The sequence below is a fragment of the Sapajus apella genome, unplaced genomic scaffold (genome assembly GCF_009761245.1).
Source record: "Sapajus apella isolate SASKATOON/1434 unplaced genomic scaffold, GSC_monkey_1.0 scaffold54, whole genome shotgun sequence".
In the NCBI taxonomy this organism is placed as follows: Eukaryota; Metazoa; Chordata; class Mammalia; order Primates; family Cebidae; genus Sapajus; species Sapajus apella.
Window position 1 is genome coordinate 9,788,338 of NW_022436994.1, and position 26,650 is coordinate 9,814,987.

A 26,650-nucleotide genomic window follows, 5' to 3' on the forward strand; every position below is an offset into this window, starting at 1 on the left:
AAAAAAAAAAAAAAAAAAAAAACACTAAAAAAAAAAAGGATTTCACAGATAGTTCTCCAAGGAAGATATACAAATGGCCAATAATATAAAAAGATGCTCAAGATCACTTAATTATTAGAGAAATGTAAATCAAAACCACAATGCAATATCATCTCACACCCATTAAGATGGCTACTATGAAAAAAAACCCAGAAAATAGTAGGTGCTGAGAGGCTGTAGAGATGGTGGGATCCTCATATACTGTTGGGATGTAAAATGCAGCCACTGTGGAAAGTGTGGCAGTTCCTCAAAAAATTAAAAATAGAATTACCATATGGTCCAGCAATTCTACTTCTGGGTATATATTCAAAATAACTGAAAGCAGGGACTCAAAGAAATATTTGTACGCCCGACGTTCACAGCAGCTCCTCTAATCACAATAGCTGAAACATGGAAGCAACCCAAGTGCCCATCGACAGATGAATGGATGAGCAAAATGTGGCACACACATATAATGGAGTATTATTCAGTCTTTTTATTTTGTTTTGTTTTGTTTTGAAACAGAGTCTCACTCTATCACCCAGGCTAGAGTGCAGTGGTGTGATCTTGGCTAACTGTACCCTCCACCTTCCAGGTTCAAGCAATTGTCCTGCCTCAGCCTCCCCAGTAGCTGGTATTACAAGAGTGAGCCACCACACCCAGCCATGTATCATGGGTCTTTACAACCAAAAATCTGGGAAGAGCCAGTAAGAATCACAAATGTCAGCCCCACGAGCTACAAAAGAGCAGCAGCCAAGAAGCCCCAAACGTATCTTCCCCTAGGAAATGCCCGTCTCCCTCACACCCACCTGGAAGCATCTCATCAAAGCTCGATCTGGCCTCGGGGTGGCGCAACAGGGATTTAGGGGTGAAGATAATTAACTGAAATACAGAACAACAGGCTTGTGAAGGATCAGATTCTGAAGATTCCCCAGAAGGAAGGTCAAAAGAAAGGCTGCCCAAGCCTTGACCTTCAGGCCATGAAACACGACGACCTGCCCTCCCACTCAACAGGAGCCTCAGGTCAGAAGAGGCAGAGGAGGAGGAAAAAGGAAAGATGACCAATTTCCCTGCCGTTCACCTCCCTTAGCCAGGCATCCACTCCTGGCAGGGCCCATCTCAGCTTGCGTGGACTCCCAATCCTCCTCTCCCTGCTTCTCTGTACCTAGGAAAGAGCTCTGACCCTCTCCCTGGCAGCTGCAGAGCAAATGCACTCAAAAGATACCCAAAGTCCATCTAAGGCTGTGATGCGGCCCAGCACCAAGAAGCACCAGGGCTGTTCTACCCTGTGGGCCCTTGGGCTGCTGGGGACACTCCGAGCTGTGAGCCTCCACCCCACACCCCCACCTTTGTGGCATCCCAGGGCAGCAGGGCACTCTCCCTGGGCTGTCCCCCACACTCCTTCCTTCTTAGGAATCAGTTCTCCCACTTATCCCTCCACTTAGCTTCTACTCACCCTTCAACACCCAGCTCAGGAGTCGCTCTCCCTGGCTCCTGAGCTGGACCCTGCACTCCCTTGGCCTCTGCCAGGGCTCACCTTTCTTCCAGAGCTCAGCACACCCCCTACGACCACCTGTTCAAACATCCGTCCTCCCCACCAGGCTGGAGCCTGCAGCCTATGTGATTGCTCTGCACGTGGTGCTCAGCAGCATGCAGGGGCCCAGCTGGGGAAGAGGACTTGCAAAACATGCAGTTCCCTCATGGCAGTAGTGAGGCGGAGGGGCCAGGCTCCCTGACGCCAGGTCCTGTCCATAGCCCCCACTGCAGGTGCCCACCTAGCCAACCCCAAGCAAGAGGCTCTCGGAGGAGCCCTTTCCTGCACCAACAGGACAGGGCCAGGCCTTGTTTGAGCAAGGGAGGCCCTGCCACTGACCGGCTTCCGGAAGGGCAGCAGGATCTGGCGTCGCAGCACATGGAAGAAGTTGCCAGGGGTGGAGCAGTTGACAACAACCCAATTGCAGTCATACAGCTGATTGATGTCGAAGTTGGCTTCTTGAAGGTCCTGCAGCAAGGAAGGAAATGGCCAGAGGCCAGGACGTAGCACTGAGTCTTCTGGGGCACCCAGGGGCCCTCAGGGGATCTAGTTTGGATATTTGTCCCTGCCCAGATCTCATGTTGAATTGAAATCCCCAGTGCTGGAGGTGGGGCCTGGTGGGAGGTGTTCAGATCGTAGCTTGGGCTATGTGATAAGTGAGTTCTCACTCTGAGTTCACACGAGATCTGGTTGTTTAAAGTGTGTGGCACCTCTCTCCCACTCTCTCTTGCTCCTGCTCTGGCTATGTGACATGCTTGCTCCCCGACTTCATCTTCTGCCATGATTATAAGCTTCCTGAGGCCTCCTCAGAAGCTGAGCAGATGCCAGCATCATGCTTCCTGTACAGCCTGCAGAAGTGTGAGCCAATTAAACCTTTTTGCTTTATAAATTACCCAGTCTCAGGTTTTTCTTTATAGCAACACAAGAATGGCCTAACACACTGACTCACCAGGAGACGTAATCCGACACTAAAATGTGAGTCCAGCAAGCTCTGCTGACCAGCCTCAGACCCTGGAGGAGAGCCTCAGTCCCACTCAATCCCTCCTATTTCTCTGAAAGCAATTGCCCAGCATGAAATAGATATTACTTTAAGAGACACAAGTTCTACCCAAAACCTATTCTAATTTTCCTTAGACACTGACTCTTAATCATTTTCTTTGGGTTCTTTTTTTTTTAAGACAGGGTATTGATTGTTCTGTCACCCAGGCTGGAGTGCAGTGGTACGATCTTGGTTTATTGCAGCCTTGACTTCCCAAGCTCAAGCAATCACCACACCTCAGTATCCCAAGTAGGTGGGAACGCAGGTATGTGCCACAACGCCCAGCTATTTTTTATATTTTTTGTAGAGACGGGGTCTCACCGTGTTGCCTGGGCTGGTTCTTTGAGTTCTTAAAGTTTCACTAGAATCACCCCAAAGTTCTCTCCTTTTTTTTTTTTTTTTTGAGATGTAGTCTCACTTTGTTAACCCAGGCTGGAGTGCAATGGCGTGATCTTGGCTCACTGCAACTGTCTCCTGGATTTGATTCTCCTGCCTCAGCCTCCCAAGTAGCTGGGAATATAGGCGCATACCACCATACCCAGCTAATTTTTGTATTTTTAGTACAGACAGGGTTTCACCATATTGGCCAGGCTAGTCTCTAACTTTTGACCTTGTGATCTGCCCACCTTGGCCTCCCACAGTGCTGGGAGCACCACGTGAGCCACTGCACCCGGCCAAGTTCTCTCCTCTTAAGTATGTACCTGAATCAGGGTCCGGGAGCATCCCCCAGGAGTCTGTGCTGAGGGGCTCACATGGCGTTTCTGTGCTTGCAGCAATAGCAGGAAGCCAATGGAGGCATTCCCTGCACCTTCCTTTGTGCTCTGAGGAAGTCTCCCATCCCAGGGAGCCCAGAGGTATGGGGCCACACCTGTCCACCCATGCGTGCTCCCCAGGATAGAGGAAAGGACAGAGCCATAGTCTGCCACCTCAGGATGTCCAGACAGCATGTCCTTCCCCAGGGCTCCTATCAGACACCCTGAGCACAACTAGGCTGACGGAGCCCGTATTACTCACCGGCAGGACATCTGGGTCATCATTGCACATCTGCAGGAACCGCTCTGGGCGGGCAGAGGAATGTTCTGGACCCTGGAACCAGACACACGAGTTACAGTTTAGGAGCTCCTGCGTACTGACATTTGCCGCATTTGCCGTTCCTCCTCCTTAGCCAACTAGCTCATTTCTGGTTATCTTTTTTCTTGATGGCAGTGTTCGGTTCCTTCCCCCTCATCGGCAAAGCACTTGGTTCCTCATCGTTTCCACACTTGGATGCCTGCACGTCTAGGGAGTCTGCACCAGCAGGGATGGGGCATGCTAGCCATATCCAGATGGGCTACTCTGGCCTTCTGAAGTGACATCCCATCTGAGACGGATGAAAAGCACCAGCAGAGCCCTTAGGAGGCTGGTGTGAGCCACTGGTTCTCGTGCCAATCTCTGGGGTCGGGGTCCTACCTAGGCCCTTCCCAAGTGCTAGGTCTGGCAGGGAAGGGCCAGAGGCTCACCATGCCCTCCATGCCATGTGGCAGCAGTAACACGATGCCATTCTGCCGCACCCACTTGGCTTGTCCAGGGCAGATAAACTGGTCGATGATGCACTGAGCCGTGTTGTGGAAGTCACCAAACTGGGCTTCCCAGAGAACCAGGGCATTAGGACTGGCCATGGCGAAGCCCAGCTCAAAGCCTACAAGGGACAAAGGAAGGAGAAAACCACGTCCAGGACACCAGCCAGTGGGCTGGGGGGGGTTGGGTGGGGGAGAGGCCCTGGTGAGGTGGCTCCAGGCACTCACCCAGCACGCCGTACTCAGACAGTGAGCTGTTGCACACGGTGTAGGGGGCCTGATTGGGCCAGAGGTGGTTCATGGGGATGCAGGTTCTCTTGTCCACGTTCTGGTCATGGAGCACATGGTGGCGGTGGCTGAGACAGGACAACAGAGGTAATAACCAGGAGCTCTGACTTGACAAGCAAATACGCTGGGGACACACACAAAGCACCAGCAGATGCCACGCTCTGTGACCTGGACTTCTGACTAGGCAGCTGCAGAATGCAGCCCCACCCAGATCTTAACAGAAGCATCCACAGCAAATGAGGGACAGAAGCTTTCAGCCTGAGAGCAATGGGACTCAGTAGCTGTCTTCTGGAAAAGAAACACCAGAACCCCTCCCTTTCCATCTCCTACTCTTTGGAGGGCAAACAAGACCACTCAGAACATTACCTGAATGTGCCCCGCTCCACGTCCTGGCCGCTCAGCCGGATGTGGATGCCCTCCTTCAGGAGCGAGCCAAACGCCATGTACTCTGCCAGAGCCCAGTCCACAGTCCGGTTCTTCACCATTTCCCCACGAGTCTTCAAGATCCGGCTCAGCCCTGCAGAGACATGGCTCTTACCAGCTGCTGCAGGCCCTGCCTGCACATGCCTGCCTTGCTTTTCAGCATGCCCATGGCAAGAGCAGAGCCTTTTTCACTTGTATAGTTTCTGGGTTCCTGACTCATTGGAAAAGCTGTGACCTCAGTCTCTCCTTTACTACTGAGGAAGTGTAGGATCGTGCTAAGGGTAGAGAGTGAGAGAAGTGGCTCCCTCCAACCACCCCAGAGGCCTTGAGCAGGGCAGGAAGGGAGTCTCTACAGGACACATGATGGGGGCCAAGGTCAGAGTCCTCAATAGTCATCGCCACTGGCCTGGGCTTCAACATTTCCACAGGTCAGCACAGAGCTTGTTACCTCCATGAATAGTGAAGTTTTCCACAGGCACAGAGCTAGCCACGTTCCCGATGTGTGTTAGAATATCCTCCGTCAGACCCGTGGAGGGACAGGACATGCTCCTGGGCTGCCCATCCAGGGTGAAGAAGCCTAGGAGACGAAGGACAACTGAGGCATGACATCTGCTCTACTTTCCAGGGACCACACCTTGGCAGACGCATGATTTTGGGGAGAAGCAGGGTGAGAGACAGCTAGCTCGCACTGTGTTCCCCAGAAAACAGTGCAGGGGTCTCAGTCTAGGGTCTGCAGGGAGGTTTGCTGAAATGGTGCACACAACTGTGTATTGTGAGTACAAAGTGGGGAGCATGAATTTTTCTGGGAAGAGGATGCCTCGTTACATCAGATCCTCAAAGGAGCTTATTTGTGGTACTGTTTCATCACTCACCAGGCCAGGGGGAGTCCAGCCAGTGCTTAATGTGCAAGATCTTCTCATCTTTAGATCTGGCAAAAGCTTCCTCACAGATCTTATCATACTTGGAAATTTCCTCCTGGAGGGTTGGGCACAACACAGCAGTGACTGGCACAGGGCATGACTATTGCATGTGCCCACCCATACCCCCACACATTCTGATGGCCACCACACAAGCCCAACCATACCCCTGGCACAACCCCATGCGTGTCCACCCATACTCCCACACTTCCTGGGTGCAAAACATCTCAGACTCGGCCAGCCTCTGGGCCTGCTCCTTCTCAACATGTACAATGCTTTTCTAAGATTTTATTCTTTTCACTCCCAAAAGTTTCTTCCCCACATTTGCTGGTAGAGATCCTGCTCGGAGTTTGAACCCCTAATCCTTTACCATATTTTTTCTTAAGAACTGGTCCCAGGCAGCTGGGCATGGTGGCTCACACCTATAATCCCAGCACTTTGGAAAGCCGAGGCGGGCGGATCACCTGAGGTCAGGAGTTTGAGACCAGCCTGACCAACATGAAGAAACCCTGTCTCTACTAAATATATAAAATTAGCCAGGCGTGGTGGCACATGCCTGTAAGCCTAGCTACTCAGGAGGCTGAGGCAGCAGAATCGCTTGAACCTGGGAGGCAGAGGTTATGGTGAGCCGAGATTGAGCCACTGCATTCCAGCCTGGGCAACAAGAGTGAAAACTCCATCTAAGGGAAAAAGAAAAAAAAAAAAAAAAAAAAAAAAAAAAGAACTGGTCCAGGCTGGGTGCAGTGGCTCATGCCTGTAATCCCAGCACACTTTGGGAAGCCCAAACAAGCGGATCACTTGAGGTCAGAGTTTGACCAGCCTGGCCAATATGGGGAAACTCTGCTCCTACTAAAAATACAAAAATTAGCTGGGTGTGGTGGCTCGTGCCTGTAATCCCAGCTACTTGGGACGCCAAGGCATAAGAATTGCTTGAACCCAGGAGGTGGAGGTTGCAGTGAGCTGAGATCACGCCACTGCACTCTGGCCTGGATGACAGAGCTAGACTCCATCTCAAATAAATAAATAGAAAAGAACTGATCTAGCTCTCCTGGTTCCTGGTACAGTCCCAAGAAGGTGTGGGCCCCAAAGCTCCATCTCCAGCATAGGCTGTTATCAGGTTGCTCTGATCTGGGACCTGTCCTGTTACCATGCTCAGACACAGCTCCTCACAGCCACCCTCTCCGTCTGTGGGGCAGGTGCTTGGCCTTCCCATTCACAACCAACGAGCACTTACTATTCGGATTACAAGCCCCTTACCAAGCTGGACCCACCACCTACCTCTCACCCCTGCACGATTTGTGAAATCTGAGAAAACCTACTGGGCCGCTATTACCCCAACCTGGAAACATCCCCTTCTCGTCCTCAAAACACTGTTTAAGGCCCACTTCCTTTACAAAGCATCTCAGTGGCCCAGATCCTTTGAAAAGTTATGCATTGAACTGCTATGGTTGTAAATATTTCACATGCTCCCACATGTATCCTCACTACTTGCAAAAGTGAGAACTGGCCCTGTGGGCTGCCTTCTCTAGTCCTCCCTGGCGGTGGAAAGGCGCACTGGGAGAGAACCACAGGGACACACCTCATACTCAGGCTGGTTGACCACACCCTGCGACACCAGCAGCTCGGCATACTTCTGCAGCACAGGCTTCTGCTTGCGGATCTGCTTGTACATGAGTGGCTGTGTGAACATGGGCTCGTCCATCTCGTTGTGGCCATTGCGCCGGTAACACACCTGCTCAGAGCGGTGACAGGATGTCAGAGACTAGGGCTGGCTCCTTGGGAAGAAGTGCTGTTGGGGCACCTGTTTCATCTCTCCTAAGGGATGGCCACGTTCCTCATGCCTCCTGCCTGCCCTGGAGTTTACCTCCTCTAGAATTAGGATCTTGTCTGTCTATCCTTCACACAGTAGAGCTGCTCTGATCGTCAATGAGTGGCCTGCCTCACCGCCACAGCTCCCGCCTGGGAAGCATTCCTTGGTGCTCATAGGCCTGAACACTTTGGAGCTCAAAGAAACCTGCATGAGGCCTGGCAGTAGAGAGCCCTAAAGTGACTCATCAAGACAAGCTCCTCTCCTTGGGACGTAGGAGTGCCGAGGGCAAGGGTGGGTGGGTCAGATGTTCTGCCCAGGACGTGCTGTCCCTGGAGTCACTCACCAAATCGACGACCACATCCTTGTGGAAGGTGCTCCTCCACTCGGCTGCAACTTTGCACACATACATGACAGCCTCGGGGTCATCTGAGTTCACGTGGAAAATGGGGGCATTCACCACTCGGGCCACGTCGGTGGGGTAGGGGGAGGAGCGGGCCATCCGAGGGTCGGTGGTGAAGCCGATCTGCAAGGAACACGTAGTATGGCACAGTGGCACAGGACCAGAGGGCAGGGGCAAGGCCGGGCATGGCGTGCACTTGCCGCCTGGCTACTCTGAGTAAGTGCCCCCAAATGGCTCTTTACATTTCTTTTCCTTTAAGTTTTGTTTTTTTCCTATTGTGATAAAATCCACACATATTTAACAGATAATGATTTATTTATTTAATTTTAGAGACGGGGTTTCTCCATGTTGGTCAGGCTGATCTCAAACTCCTGACCTCAGGTGATCTGCCCGCCTTGGCCTCCCAAAATGCTGAGATTACAGGCGTGAGCTACAGTACCCAGCCAGAAAAGAAAATGTAAAGGCTTCATATCATTCCCTACCACTCAGATGTACTAAAATTTAATGATATATTCATACGTTTATGATCTGCATTTAAAATTTTATGTTATATTTCAAACATAAAGTATTCTTATGACATATTTCAAACATAAAGTATGATAATACTATGCTCTCACCCATGAGCCCATCACCTAACAGGAACACATCTCAACAGCTCTGCCATATTTGTTTGTGGACCTGAATGCTTCTGTCACAGAGGCTCAAGCCCACAGGCCTCCTTACCCTGAAATCAGAGGACACTGCCACAAGTTTCTAATTGTACTACATGTGTCTGTAACAGCATATAGTATCTTCTGAGGCTTCTGGTTAACTTTTATTTTTTATGTTTTTGAGACAGAGTCTCGCTCTGTCACCCAGGCTGGAATGCAATGGCACGATCTCGGCTCACTGCAGCCTCTGCTCCCGGGTTCAAGTGATTCTCCTGCCTCAGCCTCCTAAGTGGCTGGGATTACAGGCGTGCGCCACCATGCCCTGCTAATTTTTAAAAATTTTTTTGGTAGAGGCGGGGTTTCACCATGTTGGCCAGGCTGGTCTCGGACTCCTGACCTCAAGTGATCTGCCCACCTCGGCCTCCCAAAGTGCTGGGAGTACGGGCGTGAGCCACCGCACCCAGCTGACTTTTAAATTTTGATGTAATTTCAAATTCATGAGAAAGCTGAAAGAGTACTACAAAGAATTCCCATACAGTCTTTACTTAAAGTCACCACGTTTACATTTTGCCCCCTCTGCTTTAATTATTCATGCTCTACCATTACGCACATACACCTTTCCCCTGAACCATTTAAGAGATGGTTGTGGACCATTCCTATTTTCTAGGGAAAGCCTAGACATTCCCCTACCTCATCAAAGTGCAGCACTCGGCTTCATGCAATTTACACTACGTATCTGTGTGATCCACAGCCCACAGACATCATGAAACAGCACTGTGTAATCTACTCTACACTCACTCCATCGACTGTCCCAACAATGTCTACATGGTCTTCTTTCTCCTTAGCCCAGTAACCAGGCCAGACACCACACTGGATTTACTTGTCATGTCTCTCTAGTCCCTGCTATTCTGGAAGGCTTTCCTTGGTTTCTCATGGCATTGACATTTTTGAGAGTTTTTCCGTGTTTTCAAACTATGCTGATATATACTCTATGTACCTTATATATGGCAGCGTATTCTAAATACTGTACAATTGCCTTGCAGTTTGCCCTTTAACATTTGCTTTTATGATACAACCAGGTTGAAACATGTAGCTATACTTCCTGTATTCTCTGCTTCCTAGTAAAACTTATCTAGACACAGTATATACCACACTGTATTTATCCATTCTCCTGCTGGTGGACATTGTGTTTGTTTCCAATTTGTGGTAATCACAATGTTGCTGTACGCATGCTTATACAAGTTTTCTCCAGAAAAGCTAAGTTTATCTGCGGTCTAATCCTAGGAAGGGAAAACTGAGCCACAGGCACAAGCATTTAAAATTTTTCTAAATGCTATCAGATGGCTCTCCTGAGTGGCTGTTCCAATTACACTCCTACTAGCAGCATATGAATATCTTGCATTTTCCATTTACCACTGTGACCATTTCCCCAGGATATTAAACTTTTTAATGGTTAGTATCCCTTCTTAAGGCTTTGCCAAATTTTATGCAACGACATTTCTGCTATTGAACATAAACTCTATCAGCAGGAGTATCTACGCGGGTGGGTGTGCACACACGTGATGGAGGTGCACTCTACCAGCAGGGGTATCTACATGGGTGGGCGTGCACACACGTGATGGAGGTGCACTCTACCAGCAGGGGTATCTATACTAGTGGGTGTGCATGCACATATATGACAGGCATACTCCAAATATACTCTGTAGTTTTCTCCACTATGGGTGTATCAATAATACCTCTCAGTATACTGTTGGAGGCAGCTATACTTACTACTATACCACCAATGCACTCTCTTAGTTTACTTTTGGGAGTCAGTGTGTTAGCAGGAAAATCTCGCAAAGAGGAAAAGCTGGTTGGGGAGCCAAAGGGACTGTAAGGCCAAATGGTTTCTCCTCTCACCCCTGACCCTTCTCACCCCTCCCATCTACTTCAGCCCTGACCACTCATTCACTAGATGTGCCGATACTTCCAAGGAGGAGGAATCCAAAACTTCTGGAGGAGCCAGTTCCCCTGTTGGAACAAGTCTCACTGTTGGAAGTTTTCCTTTCATTCAATTAAAATCTGCTTCTTGGTAATTGGAGCCACCCATTGAAGCTAACTTTGTCCATTAGATGCTTTGCTATATGAATCATTCATATTTGAAAACCGTATCCACGTGTAAAAGAATGAAGCGGGACTCCTTCCTTGCACCATACACAAAAATTAACTCAAAACAGGTCATAGATGTAAGGGACAAAATGATAAAACTCAGAAGAAAACAGAGGAAGTAAATTTTTGTGACCCTGAGTTAGGCAAAGCCTTCTTAGATATGACATCAAAACTCACAAGCAACGAAAGAAAAAGCAGATAAACTATGCTGGATAAAAAATAAAACTTTCGTGCTTCCAAGGACATCAAAATCGTCCCACAAAATAGGAGGAAAGGCTGGGCATGGTGGCTAATGCCTGTAACCCCAGCATTTTGGGAGGCTAAGGCAAGCGGATCACCTGAGGTCGGGAGTTCGAGACCAACCTGACCAACATGGTAAAACCTCATCTCTGCTAAAAAAAAAATACAAAAATTAGCAGGGCGTGGTGGCACATGCCTGTAATCCCAAATCAGGAGGCTGAGGCAGGAGAATCACTTGAATCTGGGAGGCAGAGGTTGCGGTGAGCTGAGGTTGCATCATTGCACTCCAGCCTGGGCAACAAGAGTGAAACTCTGTCTCAAAAAAAAAAAAAAGTGAGAGGAAATATTTGCAAATAATTGGATACATGGCTCATATCCGAAATATATAAAGAACTCTTACACCTCAATTTTAAAAAGACAATTTGGTCAAAAAATGGGCAAAGGATCTGAATAGATATTTCCCCAAAGACATACGAAAGCCAATTTAAGCAAATGAAAAGACACACATCATTAGTCATTAGGGAAATGCTAATGAAAACCACAATGAGCTAACTCCTCACACCTAGATGGCTAGAATAAAACAGACAATAACAAGTGATGGTGAGGATGTGAGAAAAAAAAAAAAATGCTGGGTGTGGTGGCTCACACCTGTAATCCCAGCACTTTGGAAGGCTGAGGTGGGTGGATCACTAGGTCAGGAGTTTCAAACCAACCTGACCAACATGGTGAAACCTCGTCTCTAAATAAATAAATAAAGGAAACCTGCTATATTTCGTGGGAATATAAAATGGTACAGCCATTTTGAAATAGTCTGAGATTTCCACACAAAGTTGAACATAGAGCTACCAAATGATCTAGCAATTCCACTCCTAGATATATACCCAAAAAGAAATTCAAACATGTATATACACAGGCTGGGCACAGTGGTGCATGCCTGTAATACCAGCATTTTGGGAAGCTGAGGTGGGGTATCACCTGAGGCCATGAGTTCAGACTAGCCTGGCCAACAAGGTGAAACGCTGTCTCTACTAAAAACACAAAAATTAGCCAGGAGTGGTGGCACACACCTGTAGTCCCCGCTACTCGGGAGACTTAGACACTTAAGAGTAATCTGAACCCAGGAAGCAGAGGTTGCAGTGAGCCAAGATTGTGCCACTGAAGTCCAGCCTGGGCCACACAGCGAGACTCTGTCTCAAAAACAAAACAAAAGTATATATAATCACTTGTACATAAATGTTCACAGCAGCATTTATTTTTTGAGACAGAGTCTCGCTCTGTTGCCCAGGCTATAGTGCAATGGTGAGATCTTGGCTCACCACACTCTCTGCCTCCCAGGTTCAAGTGATTCTCCTGCCTCAGCCTTGAGAGTAACCTGCCTCGGCTAATTTTGTGTTTTTAGTAGAGACAGGGTTTCATCATGTTGGCCAGGCTGGTCTGGAACACCTGACCTCAGATGATCCGCCTGCCTCAGCCTTCCAAAGTGCTGGGATGCCCAGCCCACAGCAGCATCATTTATCATAGCCCAAAAGTAGAAACAATCTAAATGTTTACCAACTGATATAGACCACATATTATATGATTTAATTAATATGAACATTTCAGAATAAATACATCTATAGAGACAGGAAGTAGATTAGTGGTTGTTAAGGGCTTGGGAGGGTGCGGGGGTAGGCGTATGATAACTAAGTGATGCAAAGCTTCTCCTTGAGGTGATGAATGCTCTGAAATCAACTGTGACAGTTACACATATTTATAAATATACTAAAACCCACTTAATTATAGACTTTTTAATGGATAAATTATATGATACATGAACTATATCTCAATAAAGCTGTTAAAAAATACAATTTTTAAAAGTTGAGCGGGCTGGGTGTGGTGACTCACACCCGTAATCCCAAGTACTTTGCGAGGCTGAGGAGGGTGGATCATTTGAAGTAGGAGTTCAAGACCAGTAAACATGGCGAAACCCTGTCTCTACAAAATATACAAAAATTAGCCAGGTGTGATGGTGCATGCCTGCAATCCCAGTTACTGAGGAGGCCAAGGTGAGAGGATCACTTCAGCCTCAGAGGTGGAGGCTGCAGTGAGTCTAGACTGTGCCACTGCACACCAGCCAGGGCAACAGGGTGAGACCCTGTCTTAAAAAATCTTTTTTTTAATTGTTTTTTTTTTTTTTTTTTTTTTGTCTGGCTGGGCATGGTGGCTCCTGCCTGTAATCCTAGCACTTTGGGAGGCTGAGGTAGGCAAATCACTTGAGCTCAGGAGTTGGAGACCAATCTGGCCAACATGATGAAACCTTGTCTGTACTAAAAACACAAAAATTAGCCAGGCATGGTGCCTGTAGTCTCGGCTACTCAAGAGGCTAAAGCAGGAGAATTGCTTGAACCCAGGAGGCGGAGGCTGCAGTGAGCCAAGATCATTACACTGCACTCCGGCCTGGGCAACAGAGCTAGACTCCATCTCAAAAAATAAAAATAAAAAAAAACCTGTGCATATCTCAAGCAAGAAATCCCAAAGAAATCCATGCCAAGATGGCGAGGCACGGTGGCTCACACCTGTAATCCAAGCACTTTGGGAGGCCGAGGCAGGCGGATCATGAGGTCAAGGGATTGAGACCATCCTGGCCAACATGGTGAAACCTCGTCTCTACTAAAAATACAAAAATTAGCTGGGCACGGTGGCGTGCGCCTGTAGTCCCAGCTGCTCGGGAGGCTGAGGCAGGAGAATTGCTTGAACCCGGGAGGCGGAGGTTGCAGTGAGCCAAGGTCGCGCCACTGCACTCCAGTCTGGTGCCTGGTGACGAAACAAGACTGTCTCCAAAAAACAAAAACAAAAACAAAAACAAAAAGAAATCCATGCCAAGATACATCACACTTCTGAAAACTACACAAAGAAAATATGGCTGGGCACAGTGGCTCACGCCTGTAATCCCAGCACTTTGGGAGGCTGCAGCCAGGGGATCACCTGAGGTCAGGAGTTTGAAACTAGCCTAGCTAACATAGTGAAGCCCTGTCTCTACTAAAAATACAAAAATTAGCCATGCATGGTGGTGGGTACCTGTAGTCCCAGCTACTTGGGAGGCTGAGGCAGGAGAATCGCTTGAACCCGGGAAGTGGAGGTTGCAGTGAGCCAAGATTGTGCCACTGCACTCCAGCCTGGGTGACAGAGCAAGACTACATCTCAAAAAAAAAGAAAAAGAAAGAAAAGAAAAACCTTCCCACAAAGAAAACTGTAAGCCCCCAAAAGTCTTTCAGTGGTGGATTCTACAAGTCATTTAGGAAGGGAACAATATTAATTTTACAGAAACTCATTTAGAATATAGAAGAGGAGCCTTCTCTTAACATTTCGTGAGGCCAGCATTACCCTCATACCAAAACCAGACAAAGGCATTACAGCAAAAGATCAATATCCCTCATGAACACGGACAAAAATTCCACGTTTGAAAATCAATGTACTTCATCATTAGCAAAGTATATGGTCATCTCAAGGGATGCAGAAGAACACTGACAAAAATAAGCATCCATTCATTATAATATATACTGTCTACAGAATTAGAGACATAAGGGAACTCCCTTAGCCTGGTAAGGGACATTTATAAAAAATCTACAGCTGACATCATACTTAATGATCAAATACTGAACACTTTCCTCCAAAAACTGGAAACAAGGAAGGGATGGCCACTCTTATCCACTTCAACATTGTGTTGAGGTCCTAGTGCAGTAAGAAAAAAACAAAACAAAACAAAGCATAGATACATATGGATTAGAAAGGAAGAAAAATAACTTTTATTTGAAGCCATAGGACTGTCCAAACAGAAAGAATCCTCCAAAAAAAGGAAAGAAAGAAAAAGAAAAGAAAATTAGAACTAATAAGCAGTTACTCAAAAAGTTAAAAATGGAACTATCAGATGATGTAGCAATTCCACTCCCCTTCTCAAAGTGGGGTTTCAGTCAGGTACAGTGGCTCATGCCTGTAATCCCAGCACTTTCAGAGGCCAAGAGGGAGGACTGCTTGAGTCCAAAAGTTCAAGAGTGGCCTGGGCAACATAGAGAGACCCTATCTGTACAAGAAAATTAAAAATAAATTAGCCGAGTGTGGTGGTGCACACCTGTAATCCCAGCTATTTGGGAGGCTGTGGTGGGAGGATTGCATAAGCCCAAGTTGGAGGCTGCAGTGAGCTATGATCACACCACTGCAATTCAGCCTGGGCGACAGAGCAAGACCCCATCTCAAAGGGGGAAAAAAAAGCAGGCGTCAAAGCGATATATGGACATACATGTTCACAGCATCATAGCAGATTATTCATAATAGGTAAAATGTGGAAGACTCATGTGTCCACTGATGAATCAATAGGCAAAATGTGATGTATTTTACTTAAAGAGTGGGATATTGTTCAGCCTTAAAAAGGCAGGAAATTCTAACACATGCTATAACATGGATGGATCTTGAGGACATTCTGCTAAGTGAAATAACCCAGGCACAAAAAGACAAATACTATGATTCCACTTATATGAGGTCCTTAGAGTAGTCAAAATCACAGAGACAGAAAGTTGAGTGGGTGGCTGCCAGGGGCTGGGGGTGGGGAAGCAGGGACCGGGGGTTCGTGTTGAATGGGTGCGCAGTTTCTGCTGGAGGTGAAATGGTTGTGGAGATGGATGGTGGTGATGGCTGCACAATGTTATGAGTGTATTTACCACACAGACCGAACACTTAAAAACAGTTAAGATGGTAAATTTTATGTATATTTTACCACAGTAAAACAAATAGAAAAAAACTCAGTTCAGTAGTGAGGTTGGTTGTTTTTTAGACTTCTCTGTTCCCTTGGTATTTTTCAGGTCTTCCAGCACTATTCTTTGAAAGAAAGCAGATCAAATACTGACTCTATCATTTCCTCTAGTAAGCTGTTCAATCTCTCTGCTCCTCACTTTTCACTTCTGTAAAATGGGAATAGTACCACTCACTGCATGGGTAACTACCCTACAAATTAAGTTAATGTACCTAAAGTACCTAATTCGGTATCTGGGACACAGTAGACAGTAAGTGGTAGCTTTTACCATATTGTGTGTTGTATTTACACTGGATAATGTTCTTACTGTCTCAGTATTTGACCTCTTTTTTTTTTTTTTTTTTTTTGAGACGGAGTTTCGCTCTTGTTACCCAGGCTGGAGGGCAATGGTGCGATCTCGGCTCACCTCAACCTCCGCCTCCTGGGTTCAGGCAATTCTCCTGCCTCAGCCTCCTGAGTATCTGGGATTACAGGCACGCACCACCATGCCCAGCTAATTTTTTGTATTTTTAGTAGAGACGGGGTTTCACCATGTTGACCAGGATGGTCTCAATCTCTTGACCTCGTGATCCACCCGCCTCAGCCTCCCAAAGTGCTGGGATTACAGGCTTGAGCCACCGTGCCTGGCAGTATTTGACCTCTTAAATTTTGAGCTCTTTAGTGTTTGCTATAGTGACCATATTTACTTATTTAAATTTTTCCCTTTCTCTCTCTACTCTTTGCTGAGATAGCTGCATCTGTTTCTCTGTCCTCCTCTAATCCATTCTGCACTATAACAAATCATTTTATAGCCAACCAGTATCTCATCACTTGCTTGCGTCAATCTCTCCTATGGCCTCCCAATGCGACTGGACTGAGCTTTCCTCAGGAGCTGGCTGATGGCAGTTCTTTCTTGCACTAACCATGAGCTGTGATGGCCTTGCCCACTCCCTCAGACACTTAGGACCTCTCCCTTGACTTGATCCGATACTCCCCAATACTTGCCTACCTGACCTTGAAGTTTCCACTTAAATGTCAAATCCTCAGAGAATCGTCTGCTGACTAGCCCGGTATCTTGCAGAACATCTCCCATACCCACTTCATGGCGATGGCGTTATCTATGAGCACCCTGACCCTGCGCTAAACTAGGAGGTCTGTGATGATAAGGAGCACACCTGTGCTCTGCCTGGTACCTAGTAGAGTACCTAGAGTTAAAAGGCACTAGAATATCTGTTACAGAAATTTCACATGCATTGGTGAGAGGAACACTTAGCTATGCCTAGTGGGAGGACCTAACAGGTATAACAGGTGATACATATCAGGCCTGTGCAGAAATACTCACAAGAATGTTCATCACAACATTATTGAAAATAAAAAATGAGAATCCTAAGAGTCCATTTTATGAAACAACTTATATTTCCATTAAAATTATTTTAAAAGGATATGTAATGATATAAGCAAATACGTGGTAAATAAAAGTGGATATAAAGCTGTGTACATGGAACCCAGTTTCTTTTTTTTCCCTTTTTTTGAGATGGAGTGCAGTGGCGCAATCTCGGCTCACTGCAACATCCTTCTCCCAGGTCAAGAATTTCTCCTGTCTCAGCCTCCTGAGTAGCTGGGATTACGAGCACTTGCCATCATGCCCGGAGAATTTTTGTATTTTTAACAGAGACAGGGTTTCACAATGTTGGCCAGGCTGGTCTCAAACTCCTAACCTCAGGTAATCCACCCACCTTGGCCTCCCAAAGTGCTGGGATTACAGGCGTGAGCCACCACACCCAGCCGCCCAGTGCTAATTTTTCAATTTTTTTATAGAGATAGGGGGTCTCACTACGCCCAGACTGGTCTCAAACTTGTGGGATGAGGCAATCCTCCTTCCTTGGCCTCCTAAAATGCTAGGATTATTGGCATGAGCCACCGCACCTGGTGTTTAATAACAGATGTATTTTTATAATCAGAAAACAGTAAATGTCCTAAATAACTCAGAGATGTCATTCTAAGTAAGCCTGACGTGAGCAGCAAAGCCTGAGGCTGGTGTGAGGTACCTGGTTGTTGACGACCACGTGCACGGTGCCGTGAGTTGTGTAGGATGGCAGATCGCTGAGGTGGAAGGTCTCGTACACGATGCCCTGGCCAGCAAATGCAGCATCCCCATGCAACAGGATGGACATGACCTGTGGACATCAAAGGAGACCCCAAATCCAAAATGTTCTGATTGCCAAGTCCACAAGGCCAACAGAGGAAATGCATCATTTGTTTTCAAAAAATAACATTTTGAGATAATTTCAAACATAGAAAGTAGTAGGAAGGCCCACAAGACCCCAGGTCCCCAACATGCTAGCACCTTGGTGTGTCTGCTCAACACCTACACACCCTGCCATTCTGCCATCATCATCTGCTCTGAGCACTGAGAGAGCTATAGACCTGATGTACCGCTAGAACACTCTCCAACATGACCATCTGGACCCTCTGTTCCAGAAGGGCAGCGCTAGCTCAGCCATCCACCCCAGACCACACATGGGAGGGCAGCATTGCTTGCCAGGTCTCTTATTATCCTTCAACCTGGAGCAGCTCCTCATCCTTCCTGCCTTTGCACCCTTGACAGACCTTAGGTCCCCACTTAGGAAGGACACCCTGCATCAGGTCAGATTAACTCTGCTCATCTGGGAGGCCGCTGTCTGCCATCCTCCCTTTCACTCATCATTGTTTTCCTGGGCAATGAGTACAGTGATAATACTCTGTGAGAAGAAACTTTATATCTCGTTCTTCCTCAAGCCTCCACTCCAGCCTCAGCAATATTGACAATCACGCCTAAACCAGCCCCTTAGGTGGTTGATGGATGGCAAATACCAGTTTCTGTTGCTCCTACATTTATTCATTGGCCTTTTCTGCAAGGAAGAGCCTTTGCTTCTCCTGTTTATTGATTGTGTTAATATGTACTCACAGTTCCTATTTTATTCGACAGGTTATATGATTAATAGTTAGTTATTTCAGTGCTCTCACTGTTTCAGGTTGATGTGGAGAGCAGCTCCTTCCAGCTGCCTCCCCTTCCTGTCAACAGGGACAGGTCCCTTTCATTCATGAGCACTTCCTTGCTTCCTGGAAAACAGAGCATTGCAGCTTCATGTTGTACTGTCCCTGTGCAGCCTTGTATGGTATGAGCTGTTTCTCTAAGAAGCCAGGTTCCTCCAGTAGAGAATGGGACTTAAGACCAGTATTTGTGTGTTCATTGCTGCCAGGATATCATCATTTTTAGTTCCATTCAGCACAGACCTAAAAAAATATATGTGCATATGCATGTACACATATACACAGCTATTTCTATCTCTCTCTGTGTGTTTGTGTGTATGTAATAAAACTATGAGTTTGTATTGATACCTACAAATTTTAATCCAATACTTTCCTAGGCCACCTCCTTCCACATCTATAAATATCTCATATAGCTGCAAGACACTCCATTGCCACGGCCTTCGATATGTTTACTGATTAGCTTGGTGTCCCCAATGCCATAATCATGTAAGCCCACCACCTCCACTTCTTGAATATACAGCCTATACCTCTCCAAAACCCTTGTATTAGTCAGGGCTCTCCAGAGAGACAGAACTGATAGGGTGAAGAGGAGGAGGGAGAGAGAATTTTTCTTTCTTTCTCTTTCTTTCTTTTCTTTCTTCCTTTCTTTCTTTCGTTTCTTTTTTTGAGGGAGTGTCTCACTCTCTCACCCAGGCTAGAATGCAATGGCACGATCTCAGCTCACTGCAACCTCTGCCTCCCAAGCTCAAGTGATTTTGACACGTCAGCCCCCTCCAAGTAGCAGGGAATACAAGTGCACACCACCAAGCCTGGCTAATTTTGGCATTTTTCTGTAGAGACGGGGTTTCACCATGTTGCTCAGGCTGGTCTTGAACTCCTGGGTTTGAGCAATCCTCTTGCCTCAGCCTCCCAAACTGCTGGCATCACAGGCATGAGTCACCATGCGTGGCTGAGAATGATGGATTTTTAAGGAATCAGGCTGGCAAGTGCAAAGTCTGTAGGGCGGGCTGGCAGGCTGGAGACCCACGGCAGTGCTGATGTTGCAGCTTAAGAGTGAAGACTGTCTGGAGGCACAACTCCTTCTTTTCTGGGAACCTTGGTCTTTTCTCAAAGGCATTGAACTGACTGGATGAAGCCCACTCACATGGTGCAACGTCATCTGCTTTACTCAAAATCTACTGGTTTAAATGTTAATCTTATCTTTACAAAATGCCATCTAGATGGGTGTTTGGCAAAAAACCTGGACACTGGCTAATGAGGTGATATATAACACTCTCTCCTGCTGTGTCCTCAGCCTACAGGCCTACTGACCTGCACCCCCCTGAGTTCTTGTGACCACCCTGGTCCTCAGCACTGTGCTGAGTCACCTTTGGTAGGAAGGGAAGACCCATGATTTGCATGTCAGGGAAAAAAGCTAGAATTTTAAAAAACAGAACTGCAGGTGTCCTGCCTTTTAGGGGATGTGGCAGATGCTCACTAGGATAGCGGCATGTAGACGTAGGGGTCTGGTTTGCTTAGGGGCCCCCTTGGAGGTGTGCAGCTTTGCCATGATGCTGCGGCTGCTTGAGTGTAAAAGCCTCTGGTTTTGAGTCACTGACATTTCATGTATTTCTGATCCCCAGAGTGTGTTGCTTCTTCCTGCAGATACTTCTTGGTACAGTCTGTCTTGTGCTGACAGGGCACCTGTGGTTAGTCTTCCTCTTGTCATGGTATTTTTTCTTGATCACCTTGGTGATGTTGTATTGCAACTGCCATGTTATACTGGACTGCGGTAGCTGGCTGCTGATATCACAGCCAGCACACAAGGGGAATCTCCTTGTGTCTGGCAGCCTGAGCTGTACCTCTGGCAGGAGTGCATTCTCCCTTTGCGGCAGGTTGCATAGCTGCACTGAGGAAATGCTTTCATGAACAAAGATCCCAAAGGCCATATTAGCAGTGAGCCAGATCAGGTCTGTGTCACCATCATGCACGAGGTTAGGGGACGACCTCAGCTGCACTTATACAAAGCATGTAATTTTTCACAAATGCTGAGAGTTACATAACACACACTTTAGCTCCCTGAGTTCTGGATTTAACAGAAATCAAATCATGTTCTATGGGTGTCAAGAGGAGTAAGAAGAACAGGCAGACGGCTGAGCCTGTGCACCCCACACTGACCCTGCTGGGGACATGTGAGGGCTTGAGGCAAGGTGACAAGGAGGCTCAGAAAGGGGGCCTGGCAACTATCCACACTGGGGCAAGGCAAACTTGTGACAACACGGTTTGTGTAGACTGGAAAACAAAGGGACTGACAATTCGGACTCAGCTACATGCAGACTTATAAGCAAATCAGGGGCTAGCCAGCCTCTCCTGTCCTGGCATCTCATGAAAGGACCAATCAGTATGACCATCTGTGGCAGTTTAAAATATATTCTAACACTTTTACTCTAATTATTTCATTCTTTTTTGGGAAATTTCCAGCATTCTAAGCTGAGTACTGCTAGAATGTATTTTTATCCAAAATCTACAAATGCAGGAGTCACCTAAAGTTTTCGGTAATTTCATTCCAATCCTCAGCCCAAATGCCTGAGCGAATGTTCTAGCCAAAGAGGGTGGAAATAACAGAGGCACTGGTCACCCCGATACTGGGCTCCCCCTGCCGATCTCACCTCAGGCCAGTCCATCCCAGACACCCAGTGTTGTTACTGCCTGCAGGGGCTGCAGGTTCCCCAAACAGAGCTGAGGCCTCTTTGCGTCTAGTTGAAGTTTCTGTGACACTGTCCTGGCCCCATGAGCTTGAAGCCATGGAATGACCTCTGCATCCCTGTGTGTCATGCTCGTTCTTTACGGCGAGTATTGATCGATGGGGGGGATCACTTCCCCAGCCCAGACTCCATTACCTATGATGGCAGTTTCCCTCCCTCTAACCCTCTAAGCATGAGAGTAGTAGATTTACAGTATTTAGAATTACAGAACCCAGTAAACTAATAATTGGTTCCACTTCTAATATAGATCTGACCTCTTTCCAGAGGCACAACTAGGAGGCTGGCCCCTCCCTGCTCTGTGTCCCCAAGTCACCCTGCGTCTCTGCTCTTAACCTTTTATCTCCAGAAAACATTCTTCCCTTCCCACCTACCTAAATCCTGCCACTTCTCAAATAAAATTACGACTACCTGCTCTGCTGATGAGGGGTCTGCTTTCTATCCTTGGTCCAACTCTAGCCCACGCCCCTGCACACCTCTTCCAAAGCTCTTGATGGCTAACTCCACAGTTTCCTATCACGCTGTGTATGTGCTATTTGCTTCCTTACACATGATCCTTTTTTTAAAAAGAATAGGAGGCTCTAGAGAGAAAGGTGATGATGTCTTCTTTGTATGTTTCCCAGACCCCATATATGAGACCTTACAAATATTTGATTTTTTCTAATTATTTAAGTCATCATTAATAAGAACTATAAAATTTGTTAGATAAGATTCTATCTTGAAGTTAAATAAGGGCAAACAGTTACAATCCGTTGAGACTATTTCTACACAAACAGGTTGGCGAGCCAACCCCCAGCGCTCGATGGTGAAGTAGGACCCCACCTACCTGCAGCCTGAGCCCTCGTCTGTCTCCTACCAGCCCCATGAATTCCTGCCTCTGATCACAGCAAGCTGGACTCTCCTGACAAGTCTCGGTTCTACAATTTCTCCTTCAGGCTAACCTACACTTTTTCCTTACAGAGACGCTCCAACTCTCCTCCTCAGTGAAAACATCTCTTCGTCCATTCCGAATAACTGTAAACCTGACTCCTTCATAGATGTGGTGAAGACAAAGGCACACTCCCCACATAGTTCTGATGAGTACAACTTCAGGAGAAGGCACGTAGCAAGCAGGACGATTTTACTATTGCTATTCTTTTAAAGTTGACTTTAAATATTTTTTTAAAGTCCAGATGTACCCAGGACTCTGGGTTATGTTGGTGAGCAGAACTCCATGCTAGAACATGGGGCCTCGGCAATCTGCCTTGCATGCCTCTCTCTGGGCCTTACCTTTTTCCCTTCTGTGTCCCCACAGTAAAACTGCTCAGCTTTGGTCTTGCCCATCACCACGGGGTCAGCGGCCTCAAGGTGGGAAGGGTTTGCCACCAGGGACAGGGTAATGTTCCTGTCGGTCACACGGTTGATCCTGCGGTGATACATGCCCAGGTGGTACTTCACATCTCCAGAGCCCTGATGGAGTAAACAGTGAATTTGCACTCTGGCCAAAGAGATACTCAGTCTCCAAAACAGCCATTTTATATGGGATTTTAAAAATATACATATATATTTTTTGAGACAGAGTTTCACTCTTGTTGCCCAGGTAGAGTGCAATGGCGTGATCTTGGCTCACCGCAACCTCTGCCTCCCATGTTCAAGCAGTTCTCCTACCTCAGCCTCCCAAGTAGCTGGGATTACAGGCATACACCACCACGCCAACTAATTTTGTGTTTTTAGTAGAGACAGGGTTTCTCCATGTTGGTCAGGCTAATCTGGAACTCCCAACCTTAGGTGATCCGCCTGCCTCAGCCTCCCAAAGTGCTGGGATTACAGGCGTGAGCCACTGTGCCTAGCCTTATATGGGATTTCTAACCCCAGGAACCCAACGTAGAAGAATACAGAGGCCTTTTCCCAGGATCATTCCCACCCAGGGCACAGGGAGAAGGTCCCTCAGCCAGAGGGGATACACCCCTGCACTCAGCATGGGGCTGCCAGACCTCCAACCAGAAGGTGGACCAGTAGTCCCCTCCTTTGTTCCAACACTAAAATCCTTCCAACAAGGAAGGCAAAGCACAATGGTACAGAAGAATCAACCCCTCATAAGTTATTTTGAGAAAGAAGTGGAGCTGGGGGTCTCGTGTAAGTTGGGGCTCTGCTAGATGTGTCTCTCTGCAGGTGCCTCACCTCATCAGCTGCCTCCAGCTTTGAATCAAATTGACAGAAGATCTGTTCCAGCTCCTTCCTGATGACATTTGCAAGCACGTTAAGCCGCCCTCTGAAACGTATGGGCGAGTAAAGTGAGCAGAGCCTGAGGTCACAGCTTCCAGATGGCGGGGAGGCTGTTACAATCCCCACCCTCTCCCCCTCCTCCAGGACACAGCACCTCCTCGGTTTGCAGCCCAAGAATAGCTGTGAACTGGAGCTAATGTGGGCACTGAGCCTCTCCCTGCTGGACAATCAAGGCCACCGTGGGTGACAGAAAGGCAGAAGATATGGAAATGCCATGGGCCTGAGGCTTCCTTACTCTCCTCCCTCCCCACACCATCTCCGATTTTCGAAGTCTTGGACTCCCCTCCAATGTCAGGAAGCAGCCTTTCCTCCAGCTTAACCCTCAGCAAGGGAACTTGGGTTTAACTTTCATAAAAATGTAATGTAAGGCCAAATGCCAGTCTGAAACTACACATGGCTCTGGCTGTGACGGTGACTTTGCAGTCTTCCAGAGGTAGGGAATGTGAGAATCCCCTGCAAAACAAGACACCCGCAGGTATCAGATGAGCTCAGGCTCACAACTGGCACTTGAGAAGGAAACAGCTGTTCTCTCAGTGCCTTTACCTGGTGCCTCCTACATACCCCGCAGAGATGGTGAGAAAGCAGGTGGGGCACGCCCTCAGTTGTACCTGTGTGGCATGCCCATGATCACGTAGTCCACACCGTTCTCACTCGACTTGTCGATGATGGTCTTGAGGGCAGGAATCAGCACCTCGCAGCCTTCTAGACCAAAGCGCTTCTCAGAGGACCACTTCCGCTGTAGGAACTCCTCAAACCTGGACATGGAACCAAGTCACCTTGAAGGACAATGTCACTCTTCCTGACCAAAAAGAGGGGGCTCTGGGCCAGGCACAGTGGCTCACTGCACTTTGGGAGTAATCCCAGCACTTTGGGAGGCCAAGGTGGACAGATCGCCTGAGGTCACGAATTCAAGACTGGCCTGGCCAACATGGAGAAACCTGATCTCTACTTAAACGTATAAAAATTAGCCGGCCGTGGTGGCATGTGCCTGTAATCCCTGCTACTGGGAGGGTGAGGCAAGAGAATCGCTTGAACTCAGGAGACGGAGGTTGCTCAGAAGGCTGACTCTACTTGCCTGGTGTCTCTTCATACATGTGCAGCTGCAGCTTTACCTATACCTCCCCAAACCCTCTCTCACCTGGGCCAACAGGCTGCACACAGGCCCGAACAACACACACAGGGCTGCTGCTTCCCTGGGGATGTGTGCCCCATGGCCCAGGGCCAGACCCATACCTGGTGGACCGCACAAGCCTGGCCAGCAGGGTCCGCTTCTCCTCATTTGTGAACTGCATGATCCCAGGGGTCTCAAACTTCTGCCGGATCCACTGGCACTGCTCCAGGTCATTGATGAACATGAACTCCACCCCAATGTGCTGGCAGTAGGCCATCTATTCCATACAGAAACACACAGGCAAGGGAGTTTCTAACCAGGCCTGGATGCATCAAGAGTACCGACTGCCCATTCAGCCAGAAGGTGGGGAGGAGCAGGAGGCTTGTTCTGAAATGTACCCCAGTCAGGGATGACTGAGGGTGAGACAGAGTGGGTACCAGGTAGAGGTCCTCCTCTTGAAGTGCTTCCTTCAGGGACCTGGGTCACTTGCACACAAAGAACCTCCTAGCCCTGCAAGGGCCAGGCCAAGGAACAACCCCAGTTCTACTCTGGTACCTTTGTGGCAAGAAGCACAGACCACAACAGTTGTGGAACTGGGTCCTTCCCCAGGGAAGACAGGCTGTCATCAAGGTTAGACCTGTGCCAGCACCCATGACAGGAAATGCCCATAGGCTGTCATAGGCTCAATGGCTGTTTAGGATTTACAGTCTCTTTTTTGTTTGTTTGAGGGAGGGTCTCTCTCTGTCACTGAGGCAGGAGTGCAGTAGCGCTATCTGGGCCCATTGCAGCCTCAACCTCTTGCACTCAAGTGATCATCCCGCCTCATGTTTTAGAGAGATGAGGTCTCACTATGATGCCCAGGCTGGTCTTGAACTCCTGGGCTCAAATGATCCTTCTGCCTCAGGAAGCAAGATTGCCCATAAGACAAAAGTCAGGATCCTGGGCAGATCAAGACGTCCTGCACCATGTTCATACCCCACAGCTCAGGCGAGGAAGTAGCACCCCAATCTGCAGAGCTCAGAAGGGAGGAAGCCAGGAAGAGAGGTGCCTGGAGCGAGAGGAGGCACTGGGCTCTTAGAAATCCACCTCAGGAGAGGAGGAAAGGCTGCCAAAAAAAAAAAAAAAAAAAAAAAATCCATCTCAGGCTGCCCTCAGCCTGGTGCTCCTGTAGAGGCCCACTGCTCAGCCTGCACAGCTGCCCTAGAGGACCAGCATGAAAGGCTGAGAGCAAACTGCAAGTCAGCATGGAGTAAAAAGGAGACAGGCCCTGATGAGGGCCAACAGACACTTTGTAGACCCCCAAAGCCACGTCTGACTATCTTTATAGCAGCCACTGCTGCCAGCGTGCTCAGAGGGTCAGGTCCTGCTCAGCAGCTCTCGTTTATGACCCCATTTGGTTTTCACAACAGCCGGCACGAGCAGTTAAAAGATGTGCTGAATCTGAGACCAGCCCTGTGCTTTGCGGAGGGTGGGCTATCCCTGCATACATGCTCCATGGTCATGAAACAAAGCAAACTTTGCCTGAATTCAAAATTATGGCCAACCACAACACTCTAGCTATTATTATCCAAGTCAATAAAAGAACAATCTTACCTAGAAACTAGAAGAGAAAGTGCTGCTGGAAAAGACCCTAGTAGTTAAGGTATTTTTATTAACCACTGTTTGTTCCCCCACAAACCTCATGCTGAAATTTGATCCCCAATGTTGGAAGT

The 26,650-nt window shown here is 47.8% G+C and overlaps 1 protein-coding gene across 6 annotated transcripts in view; it reads right to left on the reverse strand.

The window, feature by feature from the left end:
• The window catches only part of OGDH (oxoglutarate dehydrogenase), a 90,504-nt gene that overhangs the window by 4,055 nt on the left and 59,799 nt on the right, over positions 1-26,650 (reverse strand). For 5 of the 6 annotated variants that reach the window (XM_032244334.1, XM_032244336.1, XM_032244333.1 and 2 more), the window contains 15 exons: positions 25,061-25,215; positions 24,436-24,582; positions 23,723-23,813; positions 22,832-23,011; positions 17,837-17,965; positions 7,929-8,108; positions 7,355-7,507; positions 5,731-5,833; positions 5,307-5,435; positions 4,802-4,952; positions 4,376-4,503; positions 4,091-4,269; positions 3,606-3,677; positions 1,892-2,020; positions 828-900 (listed from right to left, as the gene is read on the reverse strand). In XM_032244334.1, coding sequence (XP_032100225.1) covers positions 828-900; positions 1,892-2,020; positions 3,606-3,677; positions 4,091-4,269; positions 4,376-4,503; positions 4,802-4,952; positions 5,307-5,435; positions 5,731-5,833; positions 7,355-7,507; positions 7,929-8,108; positions 17,837-17,965; positions 22,832-23,011; positions 23,723-23,813; positions 24,436-24,582; positions 25,061-25,215 — 1,999 coding nt within the window. The remainder of the gene's footprint in view (positions 1-827; positions 901-1,891; positions 2,021-3,605; positions 3,678-4,090; positions 4,270-4,375; positions 4,504-4,801; positions 4,953-5,306; positions 5,436-5,730; positions 5,834-7,354; positions 7,508-7,928; positions 8,109-17,836; positions 17,966-22,831; positions 23,012-23,722; positions 23,814-24,435; positions 24,583-25,060; positions 25,216-26,650) is intronic. The other variant, XM_032244338.1, reaches the window with a different exon arrangement.